The sequence below is a fragment of the Antechinus flavipes genome, chromosome 4 (assembly GCF_016432865.1).
Source record: "Antechinus flavipes isolate AdamAnt ecotype Samford, QLD, Australia chromosome 4, AdamAnt_v2, whole genome shotgun sequence".
Lineage (NCBI taxonomy): Eukaryota > Metazoa > Chordata > Mammalia > Dasyuromorphia > Dasyuridae > Antechinus > Antechinus flavipes.
Window position 1 is genome coordinate 187526055 of NC_067401.1, and position 13884 is coordinate 187539938.

General features: G+C 35.1%; 1 protein-coding gene across 8 annotated transcripts in view; it reads left to right on the forward strand.

Annotated features, from left to right (window-relative positions):
- Window positions 1-13884, forward strand: part of ZCWPW1 (zinc finger CW-type and PWWP domain containing 1) — a 39717-nt gene that overhangs the window by 3994 nt on the left and 21839 nt on the right. For 6 of the 8 annotated variants that reach the window (XM_051996029.1, XM_051996028.1, XM_051996022.1 and 3 more), the window contains exon 2: window positions 6804-6859. In XM_051996029.1, the coding sequence (XP_051851989.1) occupies window positions 6835-6859 (25 nt within the window). In that variant the 5' untranslated portion in view covers window positions 6804-6834. Of the gene's footprint in view, window positions 1-3395; window positions 3443-6803; window positions 6860-13884 lie in introns of those variants that run through there. The other 2 variants (XM_051996023.1, XM_051996026.1) reach the window with 2 other exon arrangements.

The window sequence follows — 13884 nt, forward strand, 5'->3', positions numbered from 1 at the left end:
GGACTGAGTGTGGATCACAACATAATATTTTTACCTTTGTTTTGTTGTCGTTTGCTTGCATTTTGTTTTCTTCCTCATTTTTTTACTTTTTGATCTGATTTTTTGTGCACCATAATTGTGGGAATATGTATAAAAGAGTTGCACATGTTTAATATATTGGATTGCTTGCCATCTGGGAGAGGGAGAAAAGGGAAGAGAAGGAAAACCTACCTCACCCATGATCATAGGTTTTTATTTTTTCCTTTTGATATCCTATGTGTCTTCTACCCTATAACATGAGTTCTGCCTATAACTAGTCCCATCCCAAAACTGTCCTTCCTCTTAAACCACTGTTTTGCCCCTGCCTTCTATTTCCCTTTTTAATATAATGTATTCCTATGCTGTGTGTGTGTGTGTGTTTCATGTGTACAATTGTGTTCAATCTTCCTTATCTGATTCAGATGAAAGTGAAATTCATGAGATTCCTATCCCTCCCCAAAACCTAACTTTTCTTCCATGATTATATGATCTTCATGTTATGTACCTCTATTATTTTAATAATTTCTTTCACTTTATTCCTGCTTTCTTTGCAGTTCCTCCTTCCCTTTTTTGTCTTTTTTCTTAAAACATTAAAACAGAACAAAACCATCCACAGAATTTCTGCTATTTTAGTGTTTCTCTGACTCTTTAAAGTTTTAAGGTTCTGAGGAGATAATTCTTTTCCCCCATTAAACATGTAAATGACTCATCCCCACGTATTTCCTTTCAGTTAAACAAATATATCTACCTTTCTAGGAGGGTTTTTTTTTGGGGGGGTGGGGGAGAGTTGTCACCTTTTTTCTATTTCTAAATGTTTACTTAGTTTTGCCCTTTTCTTCAGGAATGCTTGGAAATCCTCAATTAAATTAAAAGCCCATTTCCCCCTTCTAGGATTACTTTGTTTTGCCATATATGTTGTTCTTGACTTTTGAAATATCATATTATATGTTCATTTCTCCTTTTTGGTGATACTCAATCTTAGACAATACTTATCAAATGAGATCATATTTGTTAAAGTATTTAGAATAATGGCTGGCACCTATTAGGTACTTAATCATAGCTATAGAGCTTTAGGCTTGCTATCAGGAAGACCAGAATTCTAATTTAACCCCAGGCAATAGCTATGTGACTCGAGTAAAGTCACTTAATCTCTGTGTCAGGGACCTCAATTGTAAAATAAGGATCATAATCATAGTACCTCTTCACAGAGTTGTTGTAAGGATCAAATGAGATTATATTTATAATATAGCAGACATTAATAATTCCCTCTCCCCCTTTTTCCTTCCCCTTATTGTGGCTCCTGGAAACTACATTTTGACCACGATGTGCTTGAAAGCTTAAATTTTGAAGTTTCTTTCCAGAGGTAACTAGTGAATTGTTTCTATTTTTACTGTGCAATCTTCATTTATAATTTTCTGGAATATGATAATCAGATTTGGTTTTTTTTCCTGATAATAATTTTCAGATAGATATTCCAATAATTCAATTGTTTCTCTTCTTTCCAGGTCAGTTATTTTTGATACTATTTTTTATTTTCTTTTTCCAATATTTTTTAGTTTTATTTTATAGTTTTTGTATTGTTGAGTTATTGTTTTCTATATGACCCAATCTAATTTTAAGAGCGTTCAATTCTTAAAATCACTTTGTACTGGGTTTTCTAAGGTGTCAATTTTCTTCCCTTCCTAGTTTTTCTATTCTGTATCATATTTCATTTCCTTTTGGTAACTCTTGTATTTCATGTGTCCAGGACATTTTTGATCTAAAATTTCACTTGTAATGGGGTCGATATCCATTTTGATATAATGGTTGGAGTTTTCTTTGAATTGCTCATGAGAGGACCTGATGCTTAGTTAAACTTGGTAACTGAATGATGTGAGATAGCCTTTCAGTTTCTGACTTTAGTAGGACTAAATTCTTATCTGGAGCTGCCCAGGATTAGGCTTTGCCTCAGGGTTCTTTCTTACGGGATTCTAGGACTTTTCCAATGTAGGGACCTCCCCTCACCTCTGCCCCATGCTTATTTGATCTAGAGTTGTTTTGTTAATAGATTATTGCCACAGACTTTCAGGACAGACTTTTCGGGCTGGATTTTGTCTAGGGCTTTTTCTTTTGCAGTTGAGCTCTAGCCGCTGGTACCATGCTATGCCCTTCCTAGAAAGCCCAAAGGCTGATCTCTCTTCTAGGCTATTCTTAGGCCTGGTGCTGTCTTAGGCTTTGTTTGGCTTAGCCTGAACTGTACTGACTGGAATTAGAAGTTTCTTTTCTGGATCTGGGTGCAGACAGGCAACCAAAGGCTATGGTAAGGGTCAGTTTGGGCTGGGGTATTCTTTGGATTGTCAACAAGTTATCACAACTTCATAAAACTTACATGAAAACTAGGTTTATTACAACAGGAAGGGAAATATATGTGGCTATAATGTTGGATGAAGAAACACAAATTTTCACCTAAAAGAGTGTGGCATGGGAGGGGGAAAGGTACAGGAAAAGTGGGAAAAGAAGAAAACCCCTCCTGAAGGAGAGGTACAAGGCAGTGGCAAAAGTTGAATTCTTTTCCCTTAGAAACCAGTAGGCCATGAAGATATAATTGTCAACTTGTCTACAAGGGGCCAGGCTACCCAAGCAGTTTCTCAGCCTAATGCAGATTGACTGGCATCTGTCTTGACTCCCAAGAACACTCAGTTCTTTTTTATTACAGCACTTTCTCTTTCACCACCTATTTGCCTCTGTCAAGATCAGGCAGCTATCCTTGTGTGGGGGATTTTAAACTCTACTTGGTGTCACTTGGATTCCTTTGACTTCCACCTTCCACCTTCCACAGTGTGTGCAGAGTACTGGTAAGGAGTTGCCCCCCCTCCTCTCAGAAAAGTCTTTAACATTCAGGGTACTGAATGATTTGCCTGCGTTGCCACTTCTGGCAAACCCCCTATCCTATTCTGGCAGGCCCTCTTGCTGCCCTTGGGATTCTGGTTGATTATGCAGTTCTGCAGTGGATGAAATTACTGTGGGATCTCATTGTATTGTTTGGTCCTATTTTTAGATTTTTGTTGGAGTAAGGGATTGAGGCTGCCTGCTTCCTCTTAAGCATTCATTTTGGCCAGAAGTTCTAAGAGCTTCTCAATGAACATTATATTTTGGAGTTGATTTATGTTAATTTACAGTCTAGCATCTGCCCACCTAGCTGATATAATCTTACCAGTTGGAGGGTGATGGTCCCTGAGGAGATAAGTGGCTTCCCTCCAGGAGAATGCTGGAGAAAAAACTTTGGAGAACGGGTGGACACTCTTGTAACTGGTTCTGGTTGGCTAACCACATAGTGAATGAGAAGCTCTCTGATTGGCTTCAGAGCAATAAAAACCTCCTGGCTGTATCAGCTACTTCCTCTTGCCACTCTTCACTCTGGTGATGCCTTCTTTCACAGCTTCTGGTGAGTGACCTTGTGAGAAGATGGAGGGCCTTGGGTCCATCTTCCCCTGTAATGCCATATAGCCCTTAAAAATGCTCTTTGATCCTTGCCCTTTCTGTTACTTCTTTTCCATTCTATGTGAAGAAGGCAGAGTCTCTGACCTTTAGAGTTTCAAAGGGTAGGAGAAGGAGCCACAGAAACCTAGGAGTCAGAATCCAAGCCAGATTTTGTAGTCAAAGCAGGATAGATGCCCTGAGGAAAAGGAGAAATATTTAGAGTGACTTTGGGATCTCAGGGAAAGGACTTATTTAGGCAATCATGATACTTTTTAGATGTGAAGTTGGTGGGACTAGATGGGAATAGAATTAAGTTTTAAGCCTATTCCCCCAGAGATGGAGGTGACGTATGGGGGAGTATGTTACAGAGCTATCAGTAAATGCTTGTATGTTTGTCCTTGCTATAGTTTTATAATAAGTATCTTTATGTCAAATCTAATTTATACCAAATGATTAAATGAAACGGACACCAGTAACTGGCCTCCTAACAAAAGACGAATACAAACAGTAGTAGGACCAAAGCTAATGGCATGGAAAAGAAATAACTCCAACCTCCCAGAATCCTGGTACTGAAAGAGCAAAAATACATTCTAGGTATTAGCCTAGAAGTCATCTCTAAAATGTTAAACATTTATTAAAACTTTTCTTAAGAATGCCTATCAGATTCTCTATAAGAGAGCTATAAGTTAATGTGTATAAGGTGTTTTGCAACCATAAAATAAGAGCAGTAGTTCATTGATCATCCCATCCCATTTTAAAATAATTACTTTTGTGAAGAATGCATCTTGATTCAAATTAGTCAAAACTGATTGAAACACATTTCTTTACAATAATCAAACCTCTTTAGTAAGAGAGACTTGATTATACTGAAAAGAGGGAGCTATTTCAGAACCAGGTAGTGATTCAAAGGATCTAAAAGTGGAGAAGGAGTAGGGTCTTACAGAATTGAACCAGAAAAATTGACAGTCTAGGGACAACCAGCAAAATAAGAAAGAGAAAGTAGGAGTCCATAGTAGCAGAGAAAGTAGATATGGGGGCAGGTCATTGGCCTTTATAAAATGCCCAGGATTTAGACAGAAGCCACCAGTATCCACCTACTTAAGAACTAAGGGAAATCCTAAAAAAAAAAAAAAAAAGTCTGCTTTTTCTCCAGCTTCTCCTTTTGCCTTTCTATCCATAGGCACTAAATACAGCTTGTGTTTAAAAAAATTTCAAATTTAACATTGTAAATGGAATTATATAACATTTGGTTGCTATCCCTTTCTGAACTTCCTTATGCTCTCATCTATTTTTAAATGGTTAGTTGACACTTTTCTTTCTTTCTTTTTGATATTACAGTCCTTCTACTACCTAACACTCTTTTCCAACCCCTTATTTGAAAACTTAAATTTCATGAAATGAGAAGCATATTTCATCATCAGTTTGTAGGAATCATTCTGTACTCGTCATTTTATTGGTCAGTTCTTAAATCATAATTATTTTTATTTACAATATTGGTATACATTTTATATAAATTTATATTTTTTATAAATGTATTCTCCTGATTTTGTTCTCTTTACTTCATAATATTTCATGCAATCCCAGGCTTCTCTGAATCCTTCTCTTTTGTCATATCTTGCAACTTAATGATATTCCATTACAATTATATATCATAAATTACTCAATTAACTTCAGAAATACTTTAATTTTAATTTTTATTATTATTAGTGATTCGGGATATTTTTATGTAGTTGTTAGTAGTTTACATTTCTTCTTTGAACACTTACTGTTGGTTCATATCCTTTGAACCTGTTGGAATGACTTTTTCACATAAATTTGTATCAGTTTCCTATGTAACTTAAAGATCAGACCTTTATCAAAAAAGCCTTTCCCTCTCCTTCCCCCACTCCTCCTCACTACCCCTCTCAACTCCATTTTCCTTCTAGTTATACTGCATTAATTTTGTTTGTGTAGAAATTTAGCAGTTTTATATTCTAATTTGAATCTTCCTCAAAACAATGTTTGGTTTACCTTTCCTATACCTTTCCCCCTCCCATGCTATGCCCCTTTAAGTAAATCAAACAGTGTTTGATTTCCAAGGTGTAAATGCTCATTGAAAATTAGATAATTGTTTTGTGAGAGTCAGTATTAATTGATTTTAGCACATCATTGGCCTCATATTTATCTACCCATCAGATTAGCAAAGATAGCAAAAAAAGGAAAATAACAGTTGTCAGAGGGATTGGGTGATAGGGATTAGTGTAGGGCTATTAAGCAATAGTCATTCTGGAAAGTAATTTGGAACTTTACCCCAACTAAACTATACAAACTATTTGCCCTGTAATCTCTATTAATACCTTACTACAAAGAGATTAAAGAGAGGAAAAGAAACCATATGTACAAAAATATCCATAGCAGCACTTTTTGTTGTAGTAAAGAATTGGAAACAGAATATAGATACATCATTTGGGAATGACATTTATACCTTGGAAATCAAAATAGACAAATGCTACAAATCAGGGTTTGATTTACTATTTTGCTGATTGTCTAGACTTAAGAAAGTAATAGGGAGATGTTAATAATACAAATTATATTTAAATCTATTTCATGGGTACATTTGTGGAGGAGGGAAGACCCAGTTTTTAGACATTTAGCAGATAGAAACCTTACTTGTCTTAATTTTAACTTCTTTTTAGTGATCTGGGAAATTTTTATGTGGTTGTTAGTAGTTTACATTTCTTCTTTTGAATACTTACTGTTGGTTTATATCCTTTGAACATTTACCTGTTAGGAATGACTTTTATTAACATAAATTTGTTTCAGTTCCCTATATAACTTTAAGATCAGATCTTTATTTAAAAAAAACTTTCTAGAAGAATTTCTCTTTCTCTCCCCCCTCAATTCTCCTTCTAGTTATAACCACATTAATTTTGTTTGTGTAGAAACTTGTCAGTTTTATATTCTAATTTGAGTTTTCCTCCCTGTAAGCTCTCAGGAATTGATGAAGACGACTTTAATCTAATGACAATAAAAAAGTCCTGCAAAGGAATAGGGAATCGGGGTTAATGGGGGAAATGATATCTCAAGAGATATTATCCTTGTCTTTCTATTCTGCAGGAGCAGTCAAGAAGGAAGTTGGGATGACTTTAGAACTATATAAATCCTAGGCTCGAGCAGAATTTGATTCTTTGAAGTCTGAGGGTGTAGATATTCTAACTATTCTAGAAATAACCCTAGTCCTTTTTTCTGTAAGAAATTTTTTCCTGATAATTATTTGAAAGGAAAATAAAATTCATGTCTATTTTTGAGTAATTAATATTTAATTTCTTATTCTTTTTTTCCAACAGAAAGAGAAAGTAGTCATAGCATCTAAGCTAAATGATGACAACCTTAAAGAACAAAGGTGAGTCAAAAATAGGAGATACTTCTTTTCCTTACTTTCTTTTTTTCCATTTTCTAGTCTCTGACCATCCACTGAATGTCCATAAAAGACAATCCTTTCAGCAACTAGAATAAAAAAATCCTTGGATAGATGATTCCGTAGGTAGGACGCTGTACCTGAAATCAGGAAAACAATCTGAGTTGGAATTCTGCTCCAGATGCTTTCTAGCTGTAGAAACATTAGAGTAAGTCACTTAATCTCTGTTTACCTCACTTTCTTCACTTGTAAAATGAAGGAATTGGAATCAATGCTTTTAGGGTCTCCTCCAACTGTTAGATCTATGCTCCTGTGATGCAGTTTTGTCCAGGTCAGTTTTCCTCCTCCTGTAGTATCAGTGATTGAATTCTCAATCTGAATTCTGATTTTAAAGACATAACTATTTGGAGATGAAAAGAAAAGAAGGAGGCGAAAGAACTCAGTGGATATGGCAAATGTCCACAAATATAATATCATACAATAATTTATTTATTTAATTATCAAGCTAGTACTATGTGAGGTCTGAGAAGAAAGGAACTCTTACTTAGTAAGATGCTGGGCCTGAAATCAGGATGTTCTGGGTTCAAATTCTACCTCTAGTACTAACTGACCATATCAGTCACTCTTTTCACTTATCTTAGTTTCAGTTTTTTCTTATGTGTATATTTGTTGTAATTTGTAGAATTGAGGCTTAGAAGATACAATTTATGGAAAGAACTTTTTAAACTTTAAAATGCTATATGTAAACATCAGCTATAGGGAGCATAATACTTGGGAAGGTTTCATGGAAGAGACAACATTTGGTTTGGACTTTAATGAGATATAGATTGGGACTGGACTTGTTGTTTTATTAGTATAGGAAACTCCCAGGAGAAAAAATTTCCTCAATTAAGCAATACAGATCAGTACATTCTCTACAAGTTTTAGTGCTAGAGATTTGGCTAAAGCTTAGGGTCATCCAGTGGGGAGTAGTCAAATGTGTAACTCCAAAATAGCTTTTTTAGGCTGGCTCTCTAACCATTGGTGCTTTAAAAGATGAGTAAGAATTCAGCAGTCAAGGAAAGAGAAGAAAGATATTTTAGGCACAATGAATAGTGAAGGCATATATATATCATATCATATACCCAGTAAAACTGAGTGGTTCAGTTTTACTAGGAACCTAGATGGCATTTTTCTGCTCTCATGTAGCTTGAGATTGAGTAAGGGAGATAAAGTCATCTATATAGTAGCATCTATACTGCAAAGTAGAGTATATAATAAATCTCATTAAGAAAGATATAAACAAATTGCTCCAGAAGTTCATTAGAGATTATTTCCATTTCAAGAATTATTAAATCTTTAGGAAGGAAATGACATTTTACCTCAGTACTGGTAAACTTTCATTTGTCAGAGAAAAGTTAGAAGTGCATGAGCAAAGTAGCAAATTATTAAATGTATAAGGTCCATGAAAAGGAAAAAATAGTATAGCCATATAGCCTGCTTGGAACCAAAATATCATATTAAGATGTTTGGATTTTATATTTTAAGGATATACAAAATGGGAGATAAAGCTTTGAAAAAGAGGTCCAACTTAATTTTGGGTGGGAAAGAGAGTACTGACCTAATTATATGAAATGCTACCTATAGATTTTACCTCTAGTAATGACATGAAAGAACTAAATATCACCCAAAGATAAAAATCAGTAATCTTTTGAACAACATTTATTTTCTCTCACATTTGCATACATTATTAGTTAATTGAATTTCTATGTTTTTCACTTTTACATAAGCTCTTAGATACATGTTAAAGACTTCCAAATGACCAAATTTCAGTTTCAGAAAGTGGGGAGGGGCCAAAGAAGACTTTTATTCCACCTAAAAAAAAAGCTTGCACCATGATCCCTTGCTCTCCAGATGCCCTTAATAATGAAGATATTCAGGGAATCTGGCTCCCTGGTGTGAATGCCCCACAAGGCCAGCCAAAAGACAAGAAAGAAAAAGAAGAAAAAGGAGAAAGTCACAGGAAAGAGTTCAGGAAGTGACAAGAAGGTGAAGGGGCCCCTAGTTACCAACATTAGCAAAGAACAAGCCACTAAAGGAGATGAAAGGAAAACAGAAAAGATACCTTACAGACAGCCTGGTAAAGATCATATCATTTCTTTACCTGTCTTCTGGCAGCTTCTCCTGTGGAGAATTCTCCAGAGTAGGAGATGACCTAGATTTCTTTGTTTTCATATCATTTTACTTTACTCCTTATCTGGGACATTTTCTCATATATAATCTCTCCCTCTCCTACTACAACTTTAATCCCTTCTTTCTCTTACTATATAAAAGTTTGGGAGGGATTAACTCTATCTCTCTCTCTCTCCTCTCTCTTTTACACACACACACACACACACACACACACACACACATCAAGTCTCACCAGTGAACAGTTTGAGGAGATTGTCCAGTGTGTGCTTAAGAAATCCCCACAAGAGTGCCTGGATATGACTTGTGGTAGGAGAAGTTGGAGGTAAGGAGGGCAAAGTAGCAGGTATCTGAGCAAGAATAGGCTTACCAGCTCCCCCATTATTCTTCTCTGATAGGCACAGAATAGAGGAAATTTTAGAAGGGAACCCAAAAGATCTTCTAGTTTATAACTGAACCACTAGACAGTATTATAACCAAACTATCTGAGATAGTCAATTTTTTAAAGCCCTTTACACGAGATTGGGCAGATCCATGCTTTAAGTCCATTTTTTTTTTACAATACAAATATTGTATAAGCAAAAGTACTGTTTACAATACTCAAGTGGAGATAGATAATGGCCTTTCAGATATTGAAAGGTTAGCATTAAGCTTCCCAACTATTTTCCTGCCTTAATTTTCTCTTTCTCAGGCTGCCTTAGTATATCCTTATTGACTTGATTCTATAGGGATGGAGGAAAAGCTAATTTAAAAATAGTAACGACCTACTTTTTGGTCTAGTGCATGATCTCTTTTCAATTAGCTTATGAGACTAAGGAAGTATATAGGGGGAGTGTGTGTGTGTGTGTGTGTGTGTGTGTGTGTGTGTGTTCAATACCTTTTAAATCAATATCCTCTTGCAGAAAGGGCTTGATGGACAGATGAATGTAAAATAGAATATCAGTGTCTACTACTATATCCAAATATTGACAGTATCACTCTAGAATATGGAAACAGATGGTTTCAAATCAGTCTGAAAAACTTTCCAGAACAAGTTGGTTTGAAAGCCATTGAAAACTAAAGGGGCATGATTTTGGTTTAGAATAAGGAAAAGCTTGTACACATACACATATTCATATGTGAATATTTTGTGCAGAACTTGTGATTTCATTAGTGTGGGAAATTCCTGGTTTGGAAATTCTGCACTGCTGCAGATAAGCAACTCTTCTATAATTTACAGTGTTAGAGAAGTTGCCTGTGGTATTGAAAGATAAAGTGATTTGCCTTTGGTCATACAGTTTTTATGTGGCAAAGGCAGAACTTGAACCCAAATCTTCATGATGTCAAGGCTTGTTTTCTACATACCTTACCTCATTTCTCCAAAGAACTAGAGCTACGCAAAAGTCGATAAGAGTTAATGAATTTTCTATCACTAGAGGTATTGGATTCTTGGTCAGGTACATTTTGGAGTAAATGAATTTCAGGATTCTTTCTAACAAACTATCTGCATTTTTGTTTTTCTTCCCGGGTTATTTTTACCTTCTGAATCCAATTCTCCCTGTGCAACAAGAGAACTGTTCAGTTCTGCAAACATATATTGTATCTAGGATATACTGCAACATATCTAACATATATAGGACTGCTTGCCATATAAGGGAGGGGGTAGAGGGAGGGCGGGGGAAAATCGGAACAGAGACGAGTGCAAGGGATAATGTAAAAAAATTACCCTGGCATGGATTCTGTCAATATAAAGTTATTAGTAAATAAAATAAAATAAAATATTATTTTAAAAAAAGATTCTTTCTAACATCAAAATTTGATAATTCTTCAATTTGGCAAATGATAAAGGGCTGTCTATTTCATGAATAGAATAAAAGATAGTTTAATCCAAGATATAGAGCCAGGAGGGGAAAGAATGCTTATCTTCCTTTGGAAATTTATTATTTATAGTGTTGTATTTTTGTGGGGAATGGATTTGGGGCTGTGGTGTTCCAGAAACTTCATGTGCTCAATGCATTGAATATTCCCCAGGGACAAAGGAGACAAGTTGTTATTCCTGCTATTACTGATGTGGATAGCTAAGTTTATCATAGAGAAGCAGAATACATTCCAAGAGTGGGCTTATCTATATAGGTAAGTAGGATACTCTTTCCTAGAGGTTGCTTAGTCCACGAAATATTCCTATTTGTCTGGGTTGCAGAAGAAGCCATGAGCACAAATTGTCTTTGGAGTCGTAGAGAATTTAGAATTTTTTAGTTTTCCTTAACTCCTGTACCTTTGATCTTAAAAAGGTAACTACAAATTACTACTTCCTGCCATTTTTCTAAAAATTTTATTTCCAAAGAGCTGTTGGGGATACCTCATCCCCTCAGAATCCCTCTCTCTAAAGAGGACAGAATTGTTCCTGGGACCCAGTCACCCAAATCAGATTATTTAATCTCAGAGAGGAAACAGAACAGGCTTTCCTTAAACATGAAAAGAAACAAGTAAGATCAACAGATAACCCTCTTAATATTAAACTTGGGAGCTATTTCTAATGTATTTGGGAGTTGGAGAAATAGCAGTTGAGGGACATACAAGCTTGAACAAGAAAGAGACCATTGTTATGACCTTCTCTCTGTCCACCTACTTTATTTCTTAAAAAATAAAATTTTATTGTTATATTTTTTGTTTTCTTATCACCCATGTTGTAGTACCCTCCCTAGTAGAGTAAATCTACTAGGCAGATTCTTCATTTGAGTATGGTTTTTTCTAAAGCTCAAGTCCCAGTGATCCCACTTTCTACTTAATTCATAGAGAACACAATATTAGCAATATTAGCAGTTAAATGATGCAGTGGATGGAGTGCCACTGTGTGACTCTGGGCAAGTCTCTTAATCTTCTTTGCCTCCTCATCTGTAAAATAAGGTGGAGAAGGAAATGGCAAAACAGTCTAGTATCTTTGCCAAGAAAACCCCAAAAGAGTTGGACACAGACTGATAAAACAACTAATAGAACAACAAAGATCATATTCCTCAGAGCTGGGTGTTTCCTACTGATCAAAGAAATCTGTTAAAGGATGTCACTATTTTAGTGTGGAGAAATTCCTGTCCTTACAAGAGTCAAAGAACTGTTTGCTCTCAAGTTGCTGCGTTCTCCCTCCATAGTTAGCTTTTTTCACTTCTTCCACCTAGAGTCACATTCTGCTAAATTATCTCTTGCCTCTATTCTCTAATCTTAGTTTATCTTCAATCTTACCTTTTAAAGAACCACCAATCTTACCTTTTAAAGCCTGTTCTGTTTCCTCTCTGAGATTAAATAATCTGATTTGGGTGACTGGGTCCCAGGAACAATTCTGTCCTCTTTAGAGAGAGGGATTCTGAGGGGATGAGGTATCCCCAACAGCTCTTTGGAAATAAAATTTTTAGAAAAATGGCAGGAAGTAGTAATTTGTAGTTACCTTTTTAAGATCAAAGGTACAGGAGTTAAGGAAAACTAAATGGAATATGATTGATTCATGGTCAACCACTGGCTAACTGTCTTCTAATCTCATCAAAGAACTTCTCTGTACCTTGTAAAGAGATGTAATACATTGTAAGCTTTTATACTTCAATCAAGGCTTAAATAGATACCTCATTATTTCTTTTACCTTCCCTTTTCTGAAAATAGGTTAAGAGGGAATCATTTGATTAGATAGTCACTGATCAACTCCCTTTCCTCCCACCCCTATTTCCTTTCGTCATTCTTTTTTTTTAATCATTGAATATATAGTTCTGGTGTTCTGCTGAATTTGCTTTTTGTTTCATTTACTCTTACCTTAAGTCACAACTTTTCAGTGCTGTAAGAGAACTCTCCAAGACTAAGTGAAATAAAACCCTCTCCTCTATCTGTAAAAAATTTTCCATATTTCCTTGAATTTTCTTCATATTTATAGTATTTTATAGTACCATAATATTCTATTATATTAATATACACAATTTATTCAGTATTCTCTGATTGCTAAAGAAATATTTTTTCATTATGTTATTAGAACATGTGAATATTTTTGCACAGATCCTTTTTTTTTTTTTTTTTTTTTGCTGAGTCATTCGGGGTTAAGTGATTTCCAGGGTCACACAGCTAAGAAGTGTTAAGTGTCTGAGGACAGATTTGAACTCAGATCTTCTTGTCTTTGGGGCTAGTTTTCTATCCACTGTGCCACCTAGCTGCCCTTCCATTTTGCTTTTTATATACTTTTAATGTGATGTCTTTTAATTAAATTAATTGATTTTGTGACTTATTGCAAATTCCTATACTATTCTACAGATTGTCAACACCAATCCGTCATTCCAACAAAAAATGAATTAGAGTGACTATTTTCCTAGAGTTATAACAATATTGCATTTTAGTGCTTAAGTGATTTTTTTCACCTGTATATATATCAACATTCATTTGCCATCTTTGCCAATCTGATATTTGGTTTAATTTGCTTTTCTTTATTAGCAAGTTGTCACATTGTTATTGATAGCTTGTAATTCTTCCTTTGAATACTGCTTCTTATATTTTTTGACCATCTGTTTATTTATTTGTTTGTTTAAATTAAAGCTTTTTATTTACAAAACATATGCATGGGTAATTTTTTCCAACATTGACCCTTGCAAAACCATTTGTTCCAAATTTTCCCCTCCTTCCCCCCCCCCTTTTCCCCTAGCTATCAGGTAGTCCAATACACATTAAATATGTTGAAATATATGTTATATTTTATACATGTATACATGTTTATACCATTATTTTGCTGCACAAGAAAAATCAAATCAAGAAGGAAGGAAAAGAAAAACTGAGAAAGAAAGCAATGCAAGCAAATAACAACAGGGAGAGTGAGAATATTATGTTGTGTTCTATAC